Source organism: Eulemur rufifrons, chromosome 29 (assembly GCF_041146395.1).
Source record: "Eulemur rufifrons isolate Redbay chromosome 29, OSU_ERuf_1, whole genome shotgun sequence".
Classification (NCBI taxonomy): Eukaryota; Metazoa; Chordata; class Mammalia; order Primates; family Lemuridae; genus Eulemur; species Eulemur rufifrons.
The window spans coordinates 95,094,507-95,121,547 of NC_091011.1; the positions used below are offsets into that span (position 1 = coordinate 95,094,507).

The 27,041-nt window shown below is 46.2% G+C and overlaps 2 protein-coding genes across 2 annotated transcripts; both read left to right on the forward strand.

Annotated features, from left to right (window-relative positions):
- Positions 1-3,072: 3,072 nt before the first annotated feature.
- Positions 3,073-8,210, forward strand: GIMAP1 (GTPase, IMAP family member 1). The gene is made up of 3 exons (XM_069461627.1): positions 3,073-3,144; positions 5,802-5,850; positions 7,067-8,210. Exons 2-3 carry the CDS (start codon positions 5,808-5,810, stop codon positions 7,942-7,944), a joined length of 921 nt encoding a protein of 306 aa, XP_069317728.1. The 5' UTR covers positions 3,073-3,144; positions 5,802-5,807; the 3' UTR covers positions 7,945-8,210.
- A 9,903-nt stretch (positions 8,211-18,113) lies between these two features.
- On the forward strand, positions 18,114-24,160 carry GIMAP5 (GTPase, IMAP family member 5). Its single transcript, XM_069461626.1, has 3 exons — positions 18,114-18,276; positions 21,760-21,808; positions 23,127-24,160. Exons 2-3 carry the CDS (start codon positions 21,766-21,768, stop codon positions 24,020-24,022), a joined length of 939 nt encoding a protein of 312 aa, XP_069317727.1. The 5' UTR covers positions 18,114-18,276; positions 21,760-21,765; the 3' UTR covers positions 24,023-24,160.
- Positions 24,161-27,041: the final 2,881 nt, after the last annotated feature.

A 27,041-nucleotide genomic window follows, 5' to 3' on the forward strand; every position in this document is an offset into this window, starting at 1 on the left:
GACCCCACCTCTACTAAAAAATAGAAAGAAATTATATGGACAGCTAAAAATATATATAGAAAAAAAAATTAGCCGTGCATGGTGGCGCATGCCTGTAGTCCCAGCTACTCGGGAGGCTGAGACAGGAGGATCGCTTGAGCTCAGGAGTTTGAGGTTGCTGTGAGCTAGGCTGACGCCACGGCACTCACTCTAGCCTGGGCAACAGAGTGAGACTCTGTCTCAAAAAAAAAAAAAAAAAAAAAAAAAAAAAAAAAAAAAAAAGAAGAAACAGAAAGTCTGAACATATCACTAAGAAATAAGGAGACTGAAGCAGCAATCAAAAACCTCCCAACAAGGAAAAGTCCAAGACCAGAAGACTCAAGGTTCAATTTTACCAAACAGTCAAAGAATAATTAATTCCAATCATTCTGAAACTCTTCCAAAAAATAGAATTAGAGATAATACTTCCAAATTCATTTTATGAGGCCAACATCACCCTGATACCAAAGCCACAGACACAAGAAAAGAAAACTACAGGCCAATATCTCTGATGAACATAGATGCAAAAATCCTCAATAAAATACTAGCAAACCAAATTCAACAACACATCAAAAAGATTATACACTATGACCAAGTGGGATTTATCCTTGAAATGCAAGGTTGATTTGCCATATGCAAATTGATTGATATAATACACCACACTAACAAAATGAAAAATTAGAAAGACATGATTATCTCAATAGGTGCAGAAAAAACATTTAACAAAGTTCAACACCCTTTCATAATAAAAACTCTCAACAAAATAGGTATAGAAGAAAATTTCTCCAGCACAATAAGGGCCATTATTAAAAGTCCACCGCCAATATCATAATGAATGGGAACAAACTGAAAGCTTTTCCTCGAAGAACAGGAACAAGACAAGGATGCTCACTCCCACCACTTCTGTTCAACATAGTACTGGAAATTCTAACAAGAGCAATCATACAAGAAAAAGAAATAAAAGATCACCAAATCATAAAAGAAGCAAAATTATTGCTGTTTGCAGGTGACATGATCCTACATGTAGAAAACCCTAAAGACTTCACAAAAAAATAGCTGTTAGAAATAAAAAAATTATTCAGTAAAGCTGCAGGATACAAAACCAACATACAAAAATCAGTTGCATTTCTTTACAACAATAACAATCTTCAAGAAATAATCTGATTTATGATAGCATCACAAAGAATAAATAATGAATAAATCTAAACAAGGAGGTGAAAGATCTGTACGCTGAAAACTATAATACAAAACATTGACAAAACATATTGAAGAAGACACAGATAAATGGAAGGATATGCATGTTCATGGGTTGGAAGAATTAATATTGCTAAAGTGTCCATACTAAACAAAGCAATACACAGATTCAACATAACCCACTTCAAAATTTCATTGGCATTTTTCAGAGAAATAAGAAAAGTAATTATAAAGTTTTATGTAACTACAGAAGACTCTGAATAGCCAAAGCAATATTTAGGAAGAATAAATTTGGAGGTATCACATGATATTACAAAACTACAGTAATCAAAACAGTATAGTACTAACATAAAAACAGACACATAGACCAATGGAACAGAACAGAGAGCCCAGAAATACACCCACACACATATGATCAACTAAATTTTGACCTGGGCACCAGGAATACACAATGGTAAAAGGATAGTCTCTTCAATGAATAGTGTTGGGAAAATTGGCTATCCACATGGAAAAGAATGAAACTGGACCCTTATCTTACACCATACACAAAAATAAAGTCATAATCAATTAAAAACTTAAACATAAGAGCTGAAACCATAAAACTCTTAGAAGAAAACATAGAGGAAAAGCTCCTTGACTTTGGCCCTGGCAATGATTTTTTTGGATATGACATCAAAAGATCGGGCAACAAAAGCAGAAATAAACAATGGACTACATCAAACTAAAGAGCTTTTGCACAAAAAAGGGAACAATCAATAAAAAGAACAGGCAACCTAAAGACTGGGAGAAAACATTTTCAAACCACCTATCTCATAAGGGGTTAATATCCAAAATATATAAGGAACTCACACAACTCAATAGCAAACAAAACAAAACAAAACAAAACAAAAAAAACCAAGTAACCTGATTAAAAAATGGGCAAAGGATCTGAATAGAGATTTTTCTGAAGAAGATGTATAGAAGGTGGAAAACAGTGAAAGTTGGGTCTTTCCCCTACGAGAAAAAAAAATGGGATGGCATGAAAGAGGTAAAAAAGCAGATCCCAGCCAGTAGGCTAAGACTCAGGTTATCCCCCTCCCCCCATAGAAGGACAGTCAACTCCAGAAAGTTTAAGTGAGTTAGGAGAGGTCCCATAGCTAGCTAATGACCTAACCAGGTATGGAGCCAGTCCTTCTGTAGCCTTCCCATCGCCCAACAACTGGCTCCTTTGCTGACCTCATGATGCTCTTGAGAGAAGACAGAATAACTAGAATTGGTGATACTAACACAGATGACTAGACTAAGCCTCCTAATCAGGCTAACTGAAAGACAGGGCAAAGAGGTTCATCCTCAACATCCCAGCCAGCCTCAAGTCCTTCCATAGCTGCCAAAGCCTTCCTTTCTCAGAGAATGGTGGGACTTGACTTCCATAGTTTTCCAGCAGTCGGGTCCTGGGATTGCACTGGCCACATGGAAGTCCAATCAATGGACATTTGATGAGAATAGCTATCATGTTCTTTATTCTGGGGCAAGAGACTCTTTGGGTCTATTTTATAAAGGGAGAATGCCCCTAAAGAGCAAAGGCAACTAAAGATTAGCCCCGTAACCAAATCTAGAAGTCAAGTCAGGCCTCAGGGCCTGCAATGCCCTTCCCTTCTTAGGGTATGGCAAGATATTTGATATCGGGGGCCCTGCTGGATATACACACACACCTTGTCACAGCAGGAGGTAGATTCTGTAGGAGCAACATTGCCAACCCACAATTCGATGAGAAATGTTTCTGTCTCTTTAAGTCATCAGCATTGGGCCCACCCTGAGCTTCCTGAGTTCTGAAGTCTGAGCGACTTCCCCTGCAGGCTGGCAGGAAAGGGCCTACAGCACTCACCACCAAAGGCAAAACAGCAGCAGGTCCAGGCTTCTTGCAGCCAACTTCAGAGCCCATCACCAGGAAAGGTGAGTCTGAGCCTGGGAGCTGGCAGGGCGGGGGGTGCTGTGGGAACCAGAAAGAACGTGGTTCCTGGAAAGCGTCTGCCTGAGCACCTGCCTTCTACCAGACATCATGCGGGAGAGCCAGGTCTGGAACAGTCAAGATCACGCTTCCAGGGGTTTCAGAGTATTCTGAGTTTCAAATAGATCAAGTTCAGAGGAAGTTTTAGGAGCATCTTCCGCAGCTCCCGAGCGTGCACATTCTTGTTGGGGATTAGAGCCTGTCTCCTTCACACTCCCTCAACATGGTAAGAGAAGAGTTTGCTGGAGCCACTCCCAGGAACAAAATACAGTTTAAAAGGCATTAAACATTCCCCAAGCTGCATATTCAGCAAAAGTAAAAATATATCTATGGCCCCATAAGCAATCGAACCTTGGGGTGAGTTACAATCTGACAAGTTGAATACAACTGAACTCTCTCCTCTCCTCACTGTCTGCAGCAGGGGCCCTCAGGAGACATCTGAGGTTAGGAAGTTCATCTTCAACCCCTTTCTGTGCACGGTTCCTTAAACACCTGCTCCCTAACTCAAGCCTCTCCAGCCACAGCTGCAGGGACACCTCAGATTCCTCATCTGTACAATGAAGGGGTTTGGAAACTTAACGAATTTCCAAACTCTGGGTTTTCAACATCAGAAACACCTGATTCATGAATCAGAATCTCTGAGGATGGATCCAAGAAATGTAAATTTTTAAAGGACACTTAAATAATTCTGAGAAACAGCAAGGTTGGAAGCAAAGACCTACATAAATTTTGAGGTCTCTAAGTATTAAGAATATGGGATTCTATATGTTTACATTTCTCAATAATAGAGTCACTTGTCACCTCAGATTTCAGCTGGAGCTTACTTTCCTCTAAAAAAAATTATTTAAAATCATTTCAGGCCGGGCGCGGTGGCTCACGCCTGTAATCCTAGCACTCTGGGAGGCCGAGGCGGGTGGATCGCTCAAGGTCAGGAGTTCGAGACCAGCCTGAGTGAGACCCCGTCTCTACTAAAAATAGAAAGACATTATATGGACAACTAAAAATCTATATAGAAAAAATTAGCCGGGCATGGTGGCGCATGCCTGTAGTCCCAGCTACTCGGGAGGCTGAGGCAGTAGGATCGCTTAAGCCGAGGAGTCTGAGGTTGCTGTGAGCTAAGCTGACGCCACGGCACTCACTCTAGCCTGGGCAACAAAGTGAGACTCTGTCTCAACAAAAAAAAAAAAATAAAAAATAAAAAAAAAAAAATAAAATAAAATCATTTCAAACCCCATTCCAAACTGTGTGGAAAGTTCCAGTGGCCTACCCAGAGCTCTACACATTCCCTGCAGCACACTTTCATTTTCATCTTTCACAAGGACTTCTTGCTTTGGTTAAATTCTTGCTCTTTGCTCTGAGTCTTGAGGCTGTTTGTTCATTTTTGCTCTGGTGTCTGTTGTGGGAGTCTGCTGATTTCTACCCACAAAATAATTCATCACATAAGGCCTGTGGAGTGAACGTTACTGAAGGCTTTGGGGCGTTGGCAGGAGAGTTCCTGCAGAAACAGAAGCAGCTTTGGCTTGAGTACGAGGCAAACCTGTTCTCAAGGACCTTTGCCAGGGAAAAATTACTCCGCCAGCCCCTCTCTCTGCTCTTCCACCGTGTGTGGTGCCACCAGAAGAGAACACAGGTACCCGGAGTGGCCAGGGCAGAAGACACTCGCATGCACACAGTGGCTAGAAAGGCCCTGAAATCTGCTGTTTGTGGAGTAGCTGACTGGGTAGAGGATTAGCTGGATAGGAGGCTGGTGGCGTAGCTGAGGGGGGACATGCAGTTGCATTCAGGTGCTCATGTGATGAGCCAAACCGGATCACAGAGTGTTCGAGTGTATTAAATAATGTTAGAATTCAGCATGAAACCACTTCAGTTAGAAAAGCCTCAGATTGGGACACGAACATCAGGACTGAAGGGGAGTGTCCCAGCCTCTGCAGCACAGAGGCCATAGGTAGACAAGCAAATGGACATGTGGCCTTGTGAGGGCGGAGTCAGACACTCCAGGTCTGCTCGGGAGATATGCCTGTTTTCCAATTTCCATAGGAAAAACTCTGGTTTTCTTCTTGATTTTTTCCTAGGCCAACCTCTGTAAGGCAGGTCCCTAAATCACTGAGGAAATTCTCTTGTTCTCAGAGTTTACCTAAGTCTTCCCTGGCTGCAGAGTCCCCTAGAAAAACTTAGTATCTATAGCTTATGTCACTGACAGAATTACCTCAGAAAAAATTAGTATCTAAAGTTTACCCACTGGCACAGAGTAAATGTTACAATCTACCCTCTACTTTTGCATTTGGAGTCCCCAAAAAGTCAAATCCAAGCTCACCAAATGTTCTCTCAGTATCTTTCCAAATCAAGGTCAGGATGCTGGCTCTTCTGATGTTATTCTCTAAAATTCTGATATTATCCCTAAAAGAGAAATTAGCACAATTTATTATAATTGACAAAATTTACTTGTTTTCTCTCTAACCACCTGCCCCTCCCCCAAGACACGCACTCTGCAGACAGAAACCACGTCTTCTCGCTTCGGACTTGGCCTGACACACTGTGAGTGGTTATGCCTATTTCAGGAATAAATAAATTAATGAACAAATTGTGTTTGGGACTCTTTCAGGTAAGCATGGGAGGACGGAAGATGGCAAGAGATGAAGAAAGTGTCTGTGGTAAGGCCATGTCTCTGCACTGCATACTTGCCACCCAGGGCTTGAGCTTAGGACAGTAAGGAGAATGGGGCTTACTCCAGACTGAACAGAGGGAAGTCCCAGAGGTGTCTCCACCCTGGGATAAAACAGCAAGAGCCCCAAGATTTGCATTTTAGCTGGATCTCTGCTGTGACATGTTAAGTTATTTGACTAGCCTGCCCTTCTGTTCCTGGAGTGTAAAATGAGGATAATAAACCTACTCTGATCTCCACAGAAGAAAGAGGATACAGAGGGTATCAAATCATGGACAAAAGTGAACACGATTTACCAGGTAGAATGTTTAGAGAATAAGTATGGAGGGTTAACATGGGTATTCTTTTTAGGCAGCAGGTTTAAGAGATAGAGAGGGAAGAGGGAGAAGGAGGGAAAGAGGCAGGGTGGGAAGAAAGAAAAGAGATCTTATCTAACTCTCAACAATCCTATGAGAAACAACCCTATTTTCTTACTTTCATTTTATCTTTTTTAGAGACAGGTCTTGCTCTGTCACCCAGGCTGGAGTACAGTGGTGCCATCACAGCTCATTGTAACTTTAAACTCCTGGGCTCAAGTAATCCACCTCAGCCTTGAAACGTGCTGGGATTAGAGGCATGAGCCACTGCGCCTGGCCCAAACCCTACATTATTATTCCTCTTTTTGCAGAAGAGGTTTAACACTCAGCTTAAGCAACTTCCTCAAGGTTACACAACTAGCACCTGGTGGGGCTGTGATTCAAACCAGGGTGTCTGGGACTCCAGAAATTTCTTCACCCTTGTGCAGTACTGCCCCTCCGGCCCCACCCCCACGCCCACCCCCACTGCCCTCACCCACCCCCACCCAACCACACCCTCACGCCCCCACACCCCCCGCCACTGCCTTTCTTCCTGGTATCTGGGAGAATATGGCAGAGCCCATTCACGTTGTCAAGTGTGAAATAGGTCTGCATGTGTGTGGATGACCAGAGAGGATGCAGGACGAAGCAATGGTCTGAAATTACAAAGAAGCATTTTCTGAAACGTTCAGCCGTAGGTGGAGCATCTACAGGTGCACCAGACAACCCACGAACAGAAGGAAACGATGGACATGAACCACCTGAAGCTCAAATCTCTATTCTTCCCTTTTTTTTTCTAAAGGCAAGATTCCGGCTCCCAAGAGAAAGTTGGTTTAACTCCTGTAAGATTATACCTATTTTGTCTCACAGGGTCAGCGGAGGACAGCCAGGCGCCGCAGGAGCCCACGCTGAGGCTCGTCCTGGTGGGGAGGACGGGGGTGGGGAAGAGCGCCACCGGGAACAGCATCCTGGGCCGGAGATGGTTCCTCTCCAGGCTCGGAGCCACGTCTGTGACCAGAGCCTGCGCCGTCGGGAGCCGGAGGTGGGACAAGTGGCTCGTGGAAGTCGTTGACACTCCAGACATTTTCAATTCCGAAAGGCCCGAGGCAGAGCCGGGGTTCCAGGAGAGAGGTCGCTGCTACGTGCTCTCGGCCCCCGGGCCCCACGCGCTGCTGCTGGTGACCCAGCTGGGCCGGTTCACCGCCCAGGACCAGCAGGCTGTGAGGATGGTGAGGGCGATGTTCGGGGAGGACGTCCTGGAGCGGACGGTCCTCGTCTTCACCAGGAAGGAGGACCTGGCCGGGGGCACTCTGCAGGACTATTTGCGCTGCACAGAGAACCGAGCCCTGCGGGAGCTGGTGGCCACGTGCGGGGGCCGCGTCTGTGCATTCGACAACCGAGCCACCGGCGCGGAGCAGGAGGCGCAGGCAGAGGAGCTGCTGCAGCTGGTGGGGGCCCTGGTCAGGGAGAACCGGGGCGCCCACTACACCAACAAGGTGTACATCTGGGACCAGACCCAGCACTGGTCGTCCCAAGGGGAGCAGCTCCGGAAGGTGGCGGAGCAGGTGGCTGCCCGCATGCAGCGGCCCTGGGGGGCCTGGCTGCTGGCCAGGCTGTGGGGGCGGCAGAAGCCCCACCGGAGAGGCTGGAGGCTCCCCGTGGCCTTGCTGCTGGGGGGCGCGCTCCTGCTCTTCCTGCTGCTCTGCAGGCGCGCGTCTGAGAACGCAGCTGAGGTCAGACCTGGCTGACAGAGCCTGCAGGTCTTAAAAACTGCAGGTAACTGGGCAAGAAAGGAACTAAATTTCTTGGAGCTGAAGGGAAAAATTAAAACGTTATTCCAAAGGAATTCTGTAGTTCCAGACACAGTTTTAATGGTGCAGAACACTGTGAACTGCACCAACTTTGCAACTTTGAAAATGCTCAAAGTTCATTTTATGAGGTTTTAAGTCTCACTTTTAACTATGTGCATGCAGAGTTTTAAAATAAATTTGTCTAAGTTAAAAACTTCCTTCAATGTTTTCGTATTCTTGGTCCCTCTTTCCTCTCATGAAGGATAGTGAAATGGCTAGTACCTTGTAGTGGGGACAAATTCATGGCACAGGGAAAATAAACACTTTTATTTTGAAGTTTGTTTCTTTTTTTAATTTACACACTAATCCTCCTCAATAATTTTCTAGTTCTTACACATAGATACCTATGTTCCTTTGTGATCCTTGTAGACTTTTATTATCATCAATGAAAGAGACACCAGGGTTATATATGTTCATGTTTACTTCTTACACATCAGTTTGTTTATTAAGTAGTGCAATTATTTACTATCAAAAAGATCAGTGTAACTATACTGAAAATAACACAATTTCCAATTTTCTAGCATGTGTTATGGTTCATGTGTTTCCAAAATAAAGTAAGGTGTTGGGAAAATAACATGTACTATCTTCAATGCGGTTACTCAGATTTTTATGCACATCTATACGCATACGGTATCTATCTCGAGCTCTTCTCCACGGCGGAGAAGAGGCAGAGCAGCAGGTGCACAGACTGAGAGCTGCGCCCCTGAGCATGCTATGCCGGGCGGCTGCAGCCTCGGGACTCATAGGTACGGGCCAGTCCACGAAGGTTCTTGAATACCACGTCATCAGAAAATCGGATGCTGACTGGCTGTGCAATCCAAACCATAGGCTTTCCTTATTTCCATTTCTGTGCTTAATGAGAACTCTTTAGGGAACTCATTATCTTTAAATCAGCCACCCTCTAGTTAGGAAATGCAGGTGCAGGAGGGAAGCAGTATGCACGACAGAGGGCGGTGGAGGAGGAAGGGAGTTGTGCGCAGGCGGGTCCTCGCCAGTGGCATGTTGGGAAGGAGGGGTCTATGAGCATGTCACGAATGCCACGTCCCGCTAAGGATCGTGGGAGGCTCGGGAACGGGGGTTGCTGAGGGCTTAGAGCTGGCTGTGGTCAGGGGTCAGGGGTCCTGAGGGCCTGGATGGTAATTGCAGTGAGTTGGCCTCTGTGAGTGGCTCCAGAAAAATTCATTCTCAATTCTCACCTTTAGCTTCTTTAGCATCTCTGCTCGGCCCCACCCAGGGGCCCCGAGCCAGGGAGGGGCTCCTTCGATGATGAGGGTGGGGGCAACCTTGAAGGGGGGGAGTCCAGGGAGGTGGTCCAGGGCCACGTGCACACCAGCACATGCTGCTGTGGGCCGAGGGTCGCTTACCAGCAGGACTAATGTTAACCTGTTAATGGTCATTTCATTGTCTCACATACATGTGTCCGCACATGCCCTCCAATGTTTGTGTTATTTATTGTTTGTAAATGTTTGCAAATGCAAATATGATTTTCAAAATAAATAAAAGTATTATGATTTTAAAATCCTTTTATGGACTGCAGCATATAGAAATGTATACTTAGATCAAAGGAAGGCTTGACGTCCGTGAGTAAAATGCCAATTGTAGGCATCAGAGGGGGGTGGGGGAGAGGGCAGCAGTGGGGAGCAGGTGGAGGGGCGCTGGGCACAGTGGGCTTGTGTGTGAGCACAAGATGTTTGCTTTCTTCAAAGCCAGAACAGCTGTCCCTTGCTTTTACGGCTTTATTTTTTATTAGGTCAGTCCCACCTGGAATAATCTCCCTTTTGACTAACTCAAAACCAACTGTTTAGGGACCTTAATTATATTTGCAAATTCCCTTCCACTTTTATAATACCATGCAAACCAATCATAGGAGTGGTGTCCATCCTATTTTTCCCACACTCAAGGGGAGGAGATTATCCAGGGCTTCTACACCACTAGGTGGGATCTTGAAGCCTGTCTGGAAATTCTGCCTACACAACCACATAGACAGATTAAAAGTAAAAGAAATACCATGACAACACTGATCAAAAGAAAGCTGGAGTGGCTACATTGATATAGGTCTGCAGTCTATGGAGTAAGGGATATTGTCAAGGGTAAAGATGGACATTAATGATAAATGTGTTAATTTATCAGGAAGACATAACAATCCTTAAAACGTTTGCACCTAAAAACACAGCTTCAATATATATGAATCAAAACTGAAAAAACCAAAAATGTAATTAGACCAATCCAAAATTGTACATGGATACCTTAAACCTTCTTTCTCACTGATCCATAAAACACGTAGACAGACAATCCATGAGAATACAGAAGGCACCAGACTGGATACTTTTCCCTTAAGTTCAGGAAAAGACCAGAGTGTCCCTTCTCACCACTTGCATTTAACTTTGTAGTAGAGATTCAGAGTAATGTTCTGTCTTTCATTCCTGATTTTGTTACTGAACCACAAGAGGGTCTGGCCTAGGTCTGATCACTTGCCACACAGAAAGCCAATTACTGAGACAATGAGGATTGCCAAGGAAAAAAGGGAATTAATTACGGAAAACATCGCCTGGGGGATGGGACAACTGCCCCAAATCCCTTTCCAGCCAAACCACTGAAGTTTTCTCCCGGGGGTACTGACAACAAAGGATACTGATCGTTATGTCAGACGCAGGAGAAACGGAAGAGAATCAAATCCTGTCTTAAGAAAAGCATCTGATTGACCTGTGGTTCTTTTTCTCATTAAAAAGATACAAAACATAAAAAACATTGTACTAGAGACCCAGCCAGTGACAGGAGGCGAGAAAAAGAAATAAAAAGCACATAGATTGGAAAGAAAGTAATAAAACTGTCTTTATTTGCAGATGACATGATTTTCTATGTAGAATTTTTTTTTTTTTTAATAGGGTCTTGCTCTGTCATCCTGGGTAGAGTACAGTGGCATTATCATAGCTCACTGAAACCTCAAACTGCTGGCCTCAAGCGATCCTCTTTCCTCGGCCTCCCAATTAGCTGAGACTACAGGTGCTCACCACCACGCCAGGCTAATTTTTCTATTTTTAGTAGAGATGGGATCTCTTGCTCAGGGTGGTCTTGAACTTCTGGGTTCAAGCGATCCTCCCACTTCAGCCTCCCACAGTGCTAGAATTACGGATGTGAGCCATGGTGCCCAGCCCCAGAAAATCTTAAAGAATCAAGAAAAAAGTTCTAGAACTAATAAATTAGTTTCGCAAGGTCAGAGAATACAAGACCAACATACAAAAGTCAATTATATTTTTGTATACTAGTAATAAACAGCTGGAAATTGCAATTCAATCATCAATATCATTTACAATACCATTAAAATCATGAAATACTTTGGAAAGAATCGTAATACTTTGGAATGAAACGTAAGATTGTTATGCTGAAAACTACAAAACATTGATTAGAAAAATCAAACAAGGCCAAAATAAATGGAACGATATATACCATGTTCACAGATCAGAAGATTCAATATTATTCAGGTGTCAATTCTTTGCAAATTAATCTATAGATCAATGTACTCCCAGTCAAAATCTGGGCAGGATTTTTTGGTTTCTGAAAAAGAAAAAGCTGGAGAATTCACATTTCCTAATCACAAGATTTACTATAAAGTGTCAGTCATCATAACAGTGAGGTATTAGTGAAGATTAGACGTTAAAAAAAAAGAATCTTGACTCGTATCTCACACCGTATACGAAAATTAACTGAAGTGATGATCTTAAAACCATTTCTCTACACTGGACCTCAGTCTCCTTCTCTGTAATACAGGGGAAAGGACTGGTCTAGACGGTTCCTGACAGCCTTCCAGCTGTCACTTCCTACTCCTGTGCCCTCTTTTGCCTTTCACTTCCACAAAACTCAGTTGCTCTCTGGGTTAAACTCGAGTGGCGGGTGTGTGTGCACAAGTGTCCGCGAGGCTGGTGGCAGAAGCATAGGCTGTGGGTTTCACAGAAAAGCCACCAAAGGTCATGGACCAAAGTATGACTTTTTATGTTGTCACTTAACTGTTTCTAGCACCTCTGGTGCAAATCAACCCCCTCATCCTCTCTGCAGAGGAACGGGCTTTGCCTCTAGTTCTTATTGGTGCCGGTGCTGTGTCTTCCATTCCCTGAAGAAGCAAATGGGCAGCCACTGTGGTCCTGCCTAGGTTCCCAGGACACAGGAGCCTCATGGCCTGGGACTAGGAGGGTCTAGACAGAGACCAGAGGGTGGCGGGGGAGCACCCCCTGGGGAAGAGTCTGACAAGCCCCTGACTGTGTGAGGCCTGATGCATTCGGGAGGGCAGGAACCAGAGCTCTGGCGGTGGGACATGGTAACAGGTGATGGGCACCCCAAGAGGGCTGGTCCAGGCCTACAGATGTGCCTGTTGGAAATTCGGAGGCCCCATGATGTCAAATGTTAGCAGCAGTTTCAGACAGAAGGAAAATAAGACCTGGACAGCGCTACTTGGTATATTAGTCTTTGTTCATCAAAGGTAGAGCGTCCCAACTTTTTCACATCAAGGTCCATGTGGTGGCATTTGTCACAGCACAGCGTGTAAACAGATGAGGCTGCCCTCTGCCCAAGGCCACTGATCCAGGCCTCCAGACGCTTTTTTTTTTTTTTTCTTGCAGGGGGGTTCCCTTCTCCCTGAGGGCTGAGGGGGAAAATACCTCAACAAACCTATAATTGATTTACAGCCCATGCCCAAGAAGCTCTGAGGTAATGACACAAAGGGAAATCAGCCTGTTAAGGACACATCTCAGCGAGATCAGAAACAGTATTCTTGACAGGAAGATCTAAGCTTGTGGACCCTGAGATCCCTACCAGTGGACACTTGGTTGCAGATGGTAATGTCGGGGGGATAAGGGAGGGTCTCATTAGACCTCTACGCCCACTCCAGACTCAGCAAGTGCAGTTCTCCAAGGTGCCAGCCCAGGAGGCTCCAGGGACCACCTCATCTGGGCTGGACCTCATCTAACCCATCCAATAAACAACTAGAGGAGAACGTCACGGCCTGGGTTCAGTCCTTGCTGCTCCTGGCCTTTTGGACTAACTAAACTGGTGCAGGCACTATTCTAAACTCATAGCTATGGAATTAGAAAGGTAGACATCGGCTACACAGAAAACTCTGGAAGTCATGATAACAAGCTCCTATGCCTACTCCAAGGGCCGTCCTGTCCTGCCCTGATATCTAATACTCTCTGCTTCCTTTAAAATAATCACTTTAAAGGGCCCTCCTCCCTACCACCTCTCAACCCTGCTCAATGTCCAAGTCCTACTTCACACTTCAGGGCATTTCCTTTGGGGTTGGCACATTTTGGTCTCTTTTCTTCCCAAAACCCTGCTTAATATGTTTTCTAAAACTGTGCCTTCCACAATTTTTGACCAGTACTCTCAGGAAACAGTACGCTTTATACTGCTTCTCAGCATTTATGCACACATTTCATGTGATTCACTTTGTTAGTTTCCATTCTATTTCATTTTTTAAAGCTCCTAATGGGGTATATGAAATATACTGGCCTAAAACATTCATTTGGGGCCCAACTCATTGTCTTTCATTTGCCTAAGTCTTGCCCTTCTAATGGGACTGTAGATTCCTTAGGAGGATGGCTTTTTTTCTGTGTCCCACAAGTTCTATCTGGAATCACCACACTCTTTAGGCCTGGTGCGGTGCCTCGGCTCAGGAGAATAGGATAAATTTGCTTTAAGAGACATCAGATATTTAGAGTGTGCTTCATGGCATCGTTACTCATTCCTCCATGCTGTGTGTCAACCACGTGCTCAAACAGCTTCCCTGCATCTGGACCTGGACATTTCTGAATCATCAGCTTGACCTACTGGATTCACCCCCGGATGATCTCCGCCCCACCCTGGGCATGTGTGGTCTCTGCAGTAGGAGGCTCCTCTGCCCACCTCCAATTGGAGACACCCCTTACTGGGCCCCTCTCAGCCCTAAAAACAGTAGCCATGACCCCGTCCAAACACAAAGGACATAATAATGCTGATAAGACAGAAATGCCTGCGTTTTTATACTTTTCCAGGGTCTTTTACATTCTCTTTGATTTTCATAAGAGCATGATGGGGTAGGCAGGGCAAGTATTTCCTTCCCATTGAATCAAATTAGCAAACTAAAGCTCAGAGCATGAAAATTAGTTTCGTAAATGAAGAGCAATAGTGACAATGGAATTATTGCCTAACTATGTGGGAGGGCTTCACTTGATCTCTTTTGGTTTAATTTGTTCATCTGTAAAACCAGCCATCTGGCCTGAAAGACATCTAAGGTTCTTTTATCCTTTGAAAGAATTATTCTATAATTTTCCACACTGTGCTTACTCTCTGTCTCCTCAAGTGCATTTTGGTGTTCTGGGGATGGGTGGGGCTTTAGTGCACACCGTTCCTGAATTTCTGCAAAGAACCTTTTTTAGGGTGAATATAGACAAGGAAGAGAAACCGCACTTCAGCATTTGGCTTCAGCCTGTCCCAACTCTGACTTGGGATTTCATATCCACATTTCCCACTAGCCTCGTTCCCATCATGGGTTGAGAAGAAGGAGGAAGAGGCAGAGGCCAGGCAGTGGGAGAACGAGCAGGAAAGAGCGTTAGGAGGCCATCTGGTGACCAACAGCCTCAGTTTGACTGAGACTAAGGGATTTCCCACGATGTGGGATTTTTAGTGCTAAATCCAGTCAAATTCTGGGCAAGTTGGAATGGTTGGTCCCCCTAGGAGCCCTCGGAAAGGTGCCTCCCCAAAATGTCTCAGAGATGTGGCTGTGGCATCCTCCGGGCTTAAAAAGCTGATTCCTGGAACAGCCTGTGGGTGTCTGCCCTGAGGTGGCCACTGTGCTCAGCAGCCCAGAGCCTCCCTCCTGTAACTAGAGCACGCCAGCCGCCACCGCGCCCATTCAGTGCCCTGCAGAGAGTCACCACGTGCGAATGTGGGGAACAGAGGGGACCAGGGATGGACAATGACTACTTTCGGCCATTATTGGTCATGTTTTGTACTATTTGAGGAGTTTGGTAGAGAAGGAAATGGGAAATGAGGAGGCAGGAGGTGGGAGGGGAATTATCAGTCGCTCTCTCAGTCCAGGGAAAGGGGATTGACTCTGGTGTCACACAGAAGGACAGGGAAAATGGCCATTTCCTAGGGGCCTTAGGTTTACTGGGAACCTCACGGTCTGTTGCAAATTTGAGCAGAGGAAGAGAGAGGGTGAGGAAAAGAGAGAATCTTGGAACTACTTTCATGTCTGGATGCGCACAAGTTTCTACAATTCTCCCTTCTGAAACTAGCGACCCGAGATTGCTCTTCTAGCATGAAGTATGACTATAAAAGGCAAGATGAGGGAATAGAGCATTTAAGTTGTACATTGTATTCATTTATTCAATAATATTTTTGAGCACTTTCTAGGGCTGGATTGAGGCAAGACCCTGACCTAGAGATAGCCCTGACCTCTAAGAAACCCCTAGTCCCATCCAGAAGCTGATAGGGACCAGCTAATGCAGTTCGTCCTTGACTCTCTGGGGGTGTCTCTGAGCCAGGAGAGGAGCCCAGGAACTGCTAGCAAGGAACAGATAAGACTTTCAGGGAACAGGAGGACTCAAAGCAGAAAATCAGTCCTCAGCTGGGGGCCAAGGGCCCATAATGCCTGTGACTAGGCCAAGCAAGGGCAAAGAAGGGAGGGAATTTCAGGATGTGGCTAGAATGCAGTGAATTTAGGTTGGCTGCATTGATAAGAATAGTTAGCCATGGTGTCCTCTCACTGTTCATAAGACTGACGCGAACTCTGCCAGGCAAGTTTTTGAGAGACTCTGGCGGTTGCTGGGAGAGTGCCTCGTCCCCATCTAATGAGAGTTACGTCCTGACCAGGCCACCGCACTCGGGTTTCCTTGCACACTCGCCTGCCCTGCTTTGCCCGATTCACACAGACTGTGAGTGTCTACTGAGTTGAAAGTCCTTGAAAATTTTTAAAGTGTAAGGGCAAATAAAAATAAGAAATAAGGAAAAGCCATTAATTCTCCATAGTGAGAAAAAAAGCAGAAAAGAATTACCCCTCCCTTCTTAGAGCATTTTCTTTAGAAAGTTGTAAATTCTTTCTCTGTCCTTTGGGATGCAAATCTTTGTAAAAGCTGTTTGCCAGTCGGACCACCCACGACCATCTTTCTCCAGCACCAGGAGCCATCCCTTTAAATGTAAACATCCAGGAAGACAGCCCCCACCTCCCCATCTCCCTGGGAAAGTGGACGCCTAACGTAGGAGCCTAACCTTCCCCAGGCACCTCTCTCCACCTGGCAGACCTTCCTCTTGTCATAAAGATATGAGAAGTTTACCTTTCCTCTGGAAAAAGGCAATTGGCTAACACAGATGGTTACCAGGTGAATTTAGGATAAATTATGTGTGACAAATTTGGTGCTGTCTAACTAAAGGGGCTCTGATAATATTTACCACTGTGCAGACCATGGAACCTGCCAAAACTGAAGAGAGGAATCCATTCCTAGGCATTCCCAATCCTGTCTCTAAAACCCACCTTTCACCTACATGTTCCTGTCATCTGTGTGGTCAGAGGCAACTCACTGTACTTTGTCTACATACATAGCATGTATGTAAACACGGCCATGTATGTATCTTGTCTATATTTTTCTCTGAAGCTCTCAATTCAGGTTGGGAAAGCGACACTGGAATACTTGGCTATTTTTCTAGGGAAATGGCATCCTAAAAGCACCAAATAATAAAGCTATGCGCAAACCTAAATAAACAAAGTTCTTTTGAATATTAAAAAAAATGGTGCTGTCAAGTCCGCTTACGTGAGGACGAGTTGTGGCTCGTGTTGACACGTGTGCGATGGGCGGTGTGTGCCTGGCTATGTAACAAGGTGAGACCTCTGTCCGTCTTTGCAAGCTCTGAGCTAAGATCACAGTCTGATTTGATGCATATTCAATTATAAAACTGTTTACTTTTTCTTTTTCTTTCTCTTCTACTTTTGTGGAGAGGTTTTCTGGGCTGGCAGGAGAATGTTTTAAATTATTTTACCCCTAAGATCTTAGATAGGCCGGGCTCAGGGGCTCACGCCTGTAATCCTAACACTTTGGGAGTCCGAGGGGGGAGGATTGCTTGACTTCAGAAGTTCGAGACCAGCCTAAGCAAGAGCGAGACCCCCATCTCTACTAAAAATGGAAAAGTTAGGTGCTCGCCTGTAGTCCCAGCTACCTGGAAGGCTGAGGCAGGAGGATCACTTGAGCCCAGGAGTCTAAGTTTGCTGTGAGCTAGACTGATGCCACAGCACTCTAGCCCAGGTGACAGAGTGAGACTGTCTCAAAAAAAGTAGACATTTGTTATGATGTGACTCTAAGCCCACCTTCAAATGTCAACAGAGAGGAAGGTGGGAATGTCTGGGACAGGACCGGTCTGTGCCTAACCCACACGTGTCTCAATCTCATGGCTGCTTTATGGTCGCTGCCCCAGCCTTAAATGTGCAATCAGCTAAAAACAGAGGTACTGTTGCCACACTCCCAACATTCGGCTGGATGAACTGACACATAAACTCTACAGTGTCCCCACAAAGTGGCTCTGTCACGTGGCAGGGAAGGGACAGCAGCACAGCAGCCCAGAGTCACAGCCCGAGAGGGCCTCATCCAGGCCCTCTGTGAACCAGCAGTGCCTTTCTGACCCTGGTTAGCAGGAACATTCTAGAAGCAGAGCCTGTGAAATGGGGCCGAGAGGTGTCAGGAGTTGGTGATCCAGCGATGGGTGCAGAGGGCTGGCAGCTTGTGCCTAGGAACTTTCCACTCACAAGGGGGTGTTTCCAAGCCTGGGGCTGGGGGATCTGTCATTCCTTCTACATCCTCTCCCTCCAAACACCGCTTGCTTAAACAGTCATCAAAAGGAAATGGGAGGCGGCACGACGCCCCCAGTAGGCTGCTGACAGGAAGTGACCGTTAAGGCGGCGCAGCCAGTGCAACGCGGCTGGTTTTCAGGGTCCTGTTTTCATCAGTTTCCAGCTGACCCCAAGGGGTGTCTGCAGGGAGCGGGGCTCTCTCCATAACCCTCGTGTTCCTTCTTCTCCTGCAGCTGAGCCGCGCCACGTTCAGCCCCAGCCGCTGGCTGCTCTTTAACTGCAGCCGCTCAGCGTCACTGGGACCTGTGAACCGCCTCCCCTAGACCAGGGTGCTCTCTCTGCTGCCACTCATCTTCCCGAGAGGACCAGCCTGCCAGAGCCTCGCTGATCGGGAGGACAGGGCGCGACAGCAGCTCCTGGTAAGGAGAACTGGGTTTATGCTCACAGAGACTTTGGGAGTTGGAAGAGCCACAGTGTGGCCACAGCTGCTGATTCTGATGTGACCTCACAAGTTGCCGTACTTCTGGGTTCCCTGGTCCAAGCGCCCCGGGCAGCAGATGTGTGGCTGGGGGGACAGGGCCTACAGAGCCACTGCCCGGCGCTCGCTGCCGTCCCATGTCTCAGGGCAGCGGGCTTCTCCCTCCCACTGCCTGTTTCTTGGCCCAGCCAACTTTCCAGAAACTCTCAGGGAGTAAAGCTGAACTGATCCTGTCATTCGCTGGGCTGATGAGAAAACTGAAGCTCCCAAGAGCAAAAGACTTTCCCACCCACCCCCAGCGAGGTGGGGGCGTACTTCTCAATTTTATCCTCCTAATTTCTCATGTCCCACCCTAGCCAGACACGCGTGTCCCAGAGAGGCCTGGCAGTGGAGGGCAGAGTCTTAGGCCTCCATGGGGCAAATGTGGGAGCCTGGTGTTCCAAATGAGACCCCTCAGTGGATCTTGTCTTATGACCTTGACCTTCTGAAACAACCTCCTCCCCGTTTTCCCCTGGATACCACCCACTTTTCCTATGACACGCTGTAGGGTGCCGCTCTAGGGCAACAGATTTGTGTCCAGGGCACATGTGAACAAGCCCTTTGTCAACTAAACGTGTTGTAGAATCACAGTGACCAAACTGCAAAACACATGATTCCAATATCCGGAAATACAGGGACGAGGGCAGACAGGTGGAGGGGACACTTATAAACAAGGAAGACAAGAAATATTTTTATCTTTTTGTTTATCTTTTCAAAAGTAGCACGAGAGAGCCTGCTTTGTCATGATTTGATTAAATAAGGTCTCATCATGGTAAAATCAAGCTCGTACAATTTTCAAATCGGAAGGTGCAGTAAGTTCACTCACTTCAACCTCCCCCGTAAGCCAGACCCTCCCGGCATCCCCGGCAGAGGCTGCTGCTCCCGCCGGCACACTGCCTGCCGACTGCTCGCAAACCTGGGTCCCCTGTGGGGGGAGACTCATCATTTTCCCTTTGGAGGAGAAGTCTGCCTCCTCTCTCAAGTCCCCCACTCTCGTCCGCTCTGCAAATCAACACGTATCACATCCCTACAGCCTGCAATGTGTCCCCAGTCTTTTTCTAGGCTTCATTCTGCCCTTTTAGTACCTTGCGTACGACTCATGTTAGCATCTCCATCAGGACCCTTGCTGACCCACCTGGACACTTCCTCATTAGTTAATATCTGCCAAAAAATCGATTCCTCAATGCAGTCTCAACTATTGAGACCTACTGAGAACTATTGTTGCGGTGCCATGGCTAATGTACTGCGTTCGGTTGGCTTTTGTGACAGCTGGATTGCTCCATTTGGGTCACATGGAGAATCAAGTCAAGTCAAAACAACAGGCTGTTTTAACACATTGACTGCCATGTGAGTTGTATTTAACTCAGGCTAGTTTTAAGCTCAGGGCTGCGAGGAGCAAAACCTTGCCGTTGGTTCGTGAAAATCTTACTTGTTGATTTCTTATCATTACAATTAATATTGACAATTTAATCCTAAAAACGTGGGTTGTGTTGCATATAACTCAGGCACAGAAAACAGTAAAAAAACAACACATTGGAAAGGATCGTTTTGTTTTAATAAAACACCATGGCCCCAGGGAAAAAAAATTGTTTCTAGTGTGGCCATCAATGTGTTAAACTCAAATACTTCAATTCAGAGCAACTCCTTCCCTCTGAAATTTTATTTTTGAATTACATTAAAAAAAAAATGCACTCAAGATTTTCAGTACAATTCTGTGTTGGTTTTAGGGCAGGCTTCCAGCCCGTCAACATCGATTTGAGTCCTGACCATGGGGTGGCAGCATTGTATGTGGTGTTCCAAGACGCTTGTTGACTTATTTGGATGAGTCTCCCCGCCCCCCTACCCTGGACACCCTGGAATCAAGGAAAATACACAGGCATAAGGAGCTATTTCCTGATAATGGCTCTATGACAAACAAATGACCCTGGGTAGATCATTTGATGCTGTTTCCTAATATTTTAGTAGAAATTTTAATACTAATCTTGATCATATCACAGGGAATTTAGGAGAACAATTAAAATAGTGAACATGAAAGAACTTTGAAAACTATAACTGGCTGCACAGAGGATTGTCAGGATGGTGAAGTTCATCATCAACACTATCGCTTAGTCAGTGTTTTGATTCCAAACCTCAGAAAATGTCATCTAGAACAGAAAAGATGCCAGAGAACTGGGGCAGTTTTAGCAAAAGCCAGGATATAATTTACCAGAGGCAAGAACAGTATAGGGAGATGGTTGTGGTGAGAATGCCCTTCTCTGGGTTGAAGGAAAAGAAAGAAAGAAGGGAAGGGGAGGGGGAGGGGAAGGGAACAAGCTGCCACAATATGTCCGGATACTGTGAAAATGGATGGCTTTCCCTAAAGAGGGCCAGGAAAATCCACTGAATGAATAGAAAAATGTGCAAAAGATAGAAATAACAGAACCAACCTAAATAGCAAATAAACCATGAAAACTATTTTAATTCAATGGCAATCAGTAAAACACAAGTTTAAACCAATTAAGATATCCTTATTTATGAACATAAGGGTGACGAGAAGTTAAAAGTGCAATGTCATCAAGTGCCTGTGAAGATTTTTGGGAATCCTTATATATGGCTGGTACAAACATGAATAAACACACCCCCAAGGAGTCATCTTTGGCAATATCTAGGTCAGGTGGGAAATGTATATCCCAGATAAATTGTTGCACAATGCTGGACATTATTGCACTGAGCAGGAAATGAATTTATCTTGAATTTGTCCTGAACTTGATTCTTTCTCTTCAATTACTGCACCTTCTCTCCAGCGACCGCTGCGTCCCGGTCCTCCTGCACTACTTCCTCTCACGTCAGTAACTGGACTCCCCAGTCCCCCAGTTACACCGTCCCATTGGCAAGTACATCGTACCTTCCTCTTTGACAATGGAATGTCCACCTGACACAAAGAGTTTCTGGGACTGGAAATTCCCAGTGCTTCAAACAAAACAGTGTTATTTACAGCAAGGCATTTTTTTTTTCCTCTATTCTGGCAAGTTCCAAGAGATACTTTGATTCCACTTTTTAAAAAAATGTCCCATTCTTTGTTCCTTAAAAGAATGCTTTCTTCATTTCATGCCTTTCAAGTTGGGGGGGGGATAATCAACTGATTTATTTCAAAACATTTCTTGCTTTTCTGTAAGCTGAGAAAAAAGAAAAGCAACAAGGCATTGTGTTAGTATAACCTGGCATTGCCTGGTTTGCTTCAAGTTACTTGTAGATGTTTGAAAATAAAATATGAGTCAGAAAATTAGCCATGGAAGTGGATCTTCTAAAGATAATTATTCTGAGGTATCTGAATCGAGGTGCTCTCAGGCCCTACCAGCTCCCACATGGACACTTGGTGTTTATCTTTTTCCCATTTTTCTTCCAGAAGAGAATGGAAGGGCCCCAGAAGAGCAGATATGGAACTATAGCTGAAGGTAAGAAAGCCATGAAGTTTTCAAGAGCTCCAGATGCTTGGGGGAGTCAACAATTGTCTCCTTACCTATCTGCCACCTCCAACACAGTGGCAGAAAGCCAGTCATTTCCAACTGAAGAAGAAAAAGGCAACTATCACTGGGTTTTACCTTCCCAATCCTCTTCTGCCTCACCACACCATTGTCATCACACATATATACAAACACACACACACACACACACACACACACACACCACAGTACGATGCTCTCCCCTGCACAGGGGATGAGGGAAATGTGGAAATGAAACTTCAAGTCAAAGGTTGGAGGGTCTACAGCCAAACTGTAACTATGGTTTCTCTGTCCTTGTTTGCTCTCAGCTAAAAAGAAGAAAAGTTCCCCATAGAGATGTACTCATTGTACCTGCTACAAAACACCACAGCATACTTAGGGAAAGGAGGAACCAGCACAGAGGAGGAGGAATAAATAATCGGTTCTTAGGATCCTAAAATACACTTAGAATTCATTTGGGCTCATAGGAACTCTAGAAGTCTTCGTGCCTTGAAGATTCCAGCTCTTGGCTCAGTGTGGCCCCCTCCATCACCACTGCTATTACAATTTTCTGTACTTCAATCAGCCAAACAGATGATCTTTCCAACACTTGAGCTTCTAGTGGTCTTACCGGGCCCCCTCTTCAGCCATGCACCCTAGGGTCGCACCCCAGATGCTGTCCTAACATCAACTGCAACTCTCCATCATCTCAGTTTCAAGCTCCCACTTCCCATCCAAAGAGCACAGGCCCAGGGACGCACAGCTGGCCCTTGGTGACAGGGGAGTCACTGTAGCTCTGCCAGCCTTTACCCGCATACTCACTTGAACGTGCTGGGCACGTCTGTACAAGTGTGCCTGGGAATTTGTGGGTGGAAGAGAGAGAATCCTATATTCTCATTCGTGACTTTTCATCCCTTGCCTCCTTCTAAACTCACAAAATTTACTTAGTAGCCAATTCTCCAAGGAGCTGGCCTAAGCACCATGTAGGGAAAAGCACAGGGAATGGTTTCCTTTCAGAAAGACCCTATTTGCCACGATGCAGATGAAGTGCTCGGCACACCAGCTAGTGTGGCAGGTCTGACTCCTGCCTATGTGTCGAAGCATGGGCAGCCAATGGGGACTTCCTACATCCAAGAAGCACCTAAGGTTGTGTGCACATTTTTGTGTGCAAGTAAATATGCCTGCCTTTCTGACAAGGAGGTCCATAGCTTTCATGAGATACCCAGGGGATCCATGACTTAACAGTCTTAATCACTAACTTAGTAAGATACAAAAACTTCTTTTTTCATAGGTAGATTAGAAGATAACCGGTTTGCAACATCACCCTCCTTGAGGATTATCCTGGTGGGCAAAACAGGCAGTGGGAAAAGCGCCACAGGGAACAGCATCCTCTGCCGGCCAGTGTTTAAGTCCAGGCTGGCGGCCCAGCCGGTGACCAGCACGTGCCAGGCGGAGACAGGCACATGGAACGGGAGGAACATCCTGGTGGTCGATACACCCTCCATCTTTGAGGCCCAGGCCCAGGCCCAAGAGATGTACAAGGACATCGGGGACTGCTACCTGCTCTCTGCCCCGGGGCCCCACGTGCTGCTCCTGGTGACCCAGCTGGGGCGTTTCACGGCCCAGGACATGGTGGCCATGAGGAGGGTGAAGGAGGTCTTTGGGGAAGGGGCCATGAGACACGTGGTCATCCTCTTCACCCACAAGGAGGACTTAGGGAGCGAGGCCTTGAGCGATTATGTAGCCAACACGGACAACCACAGCCTGCAGGGGCTGGTGCGGGAGTGTGGGAGGAGGTACTGCGCCTTCAACAACCAGGCCACCGGCGAGGAGCAGAGGCGGCAGCTGGCGGAGCTCATGGCTGTGGTGGAGAGGCTGGAGAGGGAGTGCGAGGGCTCCTTCTACAGCAACGACCTCTTCCTCGATGCCCACATGCTCCAGCGAGGCAGGGATGGTGCCTGCCACGAAGACTACGAAGACTATGGGCAGTACCTGGCCAAGGTGAAACAGCAGGTAGAAAAGCAGAAGCGAGAGCTGAGAGAGGGGGAGAGGAACTGGGCGTTCAAGGCGCTCCTCAGAGTCGAACACTGGAAGGCTTCGCACATTGTAACATCTGCCTTCATTGCTATATGTGTCTTGATTTTTCTTGCCATTGTAATTACCTTGTTTATTGCTCGTGGAAACTGAGCATTTTCAGGTGATTGCTACAATCTGTCCATTTTTCTTTTCCAGCGTCAGTATCTCTATGTGTGTACGGCACTTTGCTTGCTTTTTGCATAATTTCTTTCTCAATTGCTCTTCCTTACATCAGATGTGCCATCCACTTCCCTTCAGTGCTTTTAGGTAAATAAAATCCAGAGGGAAAAAAATTTCTCTTTTGTTTTGTTAAAAATTGTGAGGGTAGATACAAAACCAGCTGGGTACTGCCATGGACTACTTGGGGCTCACAAGAAGAAAGGTGCGTGGGCTCTTACGCTCTGAGACTGTCTTGCCTCTGGGCCCTACTTTCTACAGCTGAGAGTCAAGGGGAGAAACATGTTATTTGAAAAGCTGGTAGCAAAATGCCTTATTTCTATTTTCTATTTCTTTTTAGGGACAGGGTCTCGCTCTGTGACCCACAATAGAGTGTAGTGGTGTCTTCACAGCTCACTACGGCCTTGAACTCCTGAGCTGAAGCAATCCTCCCACCTCAGCCTCCCAAGTAGCTGTGATTACAGGTGCCCACCACCATGCCAGGCTCATTATTTAAATTTTTTGTAGAGACAGGAGTCTCACTATGTCGCCTCGGTTGGTCTCCACCTCCTGATCCTAAGCAATCCTCCTTCCTCGGCCTCCCAAAAATGCTGACATTACAGGCATGAGCCACCAAGCCCAGTCTGAATGTCTTATTTTAGTCATAAACATCCCGATTCTATCATGGGCTGTAGAAGGCCACCACATCACCACCCCCACCTCCTAGAGCAAAGAAGATGAGTAGGGTCTACTGAACCAACTGGGGGTCCTGAAGGTGTGGAAGAGGTCAGGGGAGATGGGCCCTGGACAGTAGGGGAAGGGGAGCAGGGTGGCAGTGGCAGGGTGAGGCTCTGCCTCCAGGAGCGCAGGGTGAGCAGCTGGGAAATGCAGGAACTGGGATGTGCTGGAGCAGGAGTTGTAAAGGGCCAGATTGTAGGTATCTTGGACTCAGCAGAGCAGTAGACTCTCAGCTACTTGACTCTGCCCTTTGGGAACAAAGTTCTCTGAAAAGGAATTTGGAGGGAAGAGACTTGATTCCAGTGAACAATTTGCCAAGCGGGGAGAGGCAGCCTCCAGTATGAAGATGGGTTCCAAAGAACAAAGAGGGAGCCAGGGTTTTATAGCAAGAGGTTCCGCCCAGGTGTTCCCAATCAGGTCCATTTGTGCAAATGAAGAATTGAAATTTACTTAGTTCTGATTGGTTGAAGCTGAGTTCTGATTGGTCTATACAGCTGAGCCCTGCGGAGTCCCAGAGTTAAACAGCCATGTGGGTTATTTGGGAAACTGAGAGAACCTGTGTGATCTCTAGTCAGCAACTGGCTGCTTGGCTCATTTTAAAATTTAGGCCCAGTTGGCCACCAGGAACCCATCTTGAAGGATTAGCTTTTTCAGGTTCACATTTGTTCACACCTGGTAGGCAAAAGCCACCATGAAGATGTAGGTGATATGCGATGCTACGTCCCCAAGGAATTTTATGAGCAGTAAATTTTGAATTTCACATAATTTTCATGTGGGCAGATGAAACATTATTCTTCTGAGTCTTCAGCCCCTGAAAAATGTAAAAGTCCTTCTTAGCTCACAGCTGCACAAGGCCAGCAGAGGGCCAGATTTGGATCAGGTGCTGTTATCGGTTTCAGAGTAAATGTTACATTGTTCCCTGTGCTACATTGTAAAGCGACATCTTTAACCGCAAACTCAGTACAGTCCAGTACAATCTCCTGTGATGTCTGCAGAAATTGGGGGAAAAGGTGGTGTTCCACATTTTTTAAATTTCTTTTATTTTTTTTATTTCAGCATATTATGGGGGTACAAATGTTTAGGTTACATATATTGCCCTTGCCTCACCCGAGTCAGAGCTTCAAGTGAGTCCATTCCCCAGATGGTGTGCACACACACATTAGGTGTGTATATACCTATCCCCTCCTCCCCCCTCCCATATGCCTGATACCTGACAAATGTTATTACTATGTGTGCACTTAAGTGTTGATCAGTTAATACCAATTTGCTGGTGAGTACATGTGGTGCTTGTTTTTCCATTCTTGGGATACTGCACTTAGTAGAATGGGTTCCAGCTCTACCCAGGATAATACAAGAGGTACATTTTTTTTTTTAAGAGACAGGCTGGAGTGCAGAGTGCAGTGGCCATTCACACAGGCGCAATCATAGCACACTATAGCCTCTAACTCCTGGACTCAATGCGCCTCCCTCCTCAGCCTCCTGAGTAGCTGGGACTACAGGCAGGCACCACCGCACTCAGCTCCGGTGTTCCATGTTTCAATGGTAACAAAGAGAAGAAGGCAGACACTGGGGTGAAATATGAGCAGAGGTTGAGCTTCAGTGGAAATGGAATCAGATGAGTCCTTGGGAGCCCTACCACACCTTCTCCTTGCAGGTAGCTGCTTGCTTCTCTGATCCTTCGTGCCCTGGAAGGGAGACCTGCAGTCGTCCTGGGCAGCCTGTGACTGGATGGGCAAGTGACTAGGTATAGGGTGAATCTTAGGAACTCGACTATGATGCCTCTTAGTGTCATTCGCCAGCCCCACCATTAAGAATGAAGCTCCATCGTGGTCTCTACGGCTCTGACTCCTGGTCTAGCACAGAACTGATTCCAAACACGTGCAGGGAGTGTTAAACCTGACAGCACAATTCAGCTCCACAGACATTTATTACGAGTACTGCGTGTCAGGGTCGGTGCTTGGTGCCAGGAACGTAAAATAAAGACTACCAGGTCTCTGCTTCACAAGAGTTACTGTGGGGTGGGGGGTGAAGGCATATCAAAATGGAGTTATAGGAGGAGGTTCCTTTTGGAAGTGATGTCAGCAAAAAGGAGATCACAGCAGGCTCTGCAGAGGCTCCCTAGCTGTGATGACGACGCTTCAGCTCACCAGGAACGTGCTCAGCTCTTAGGGGAAGTCACTAGAGGCTGAGGGGCCCGTGGCCACAGAGGGGGAGTGAGAATCAGCATGTGGGAGGA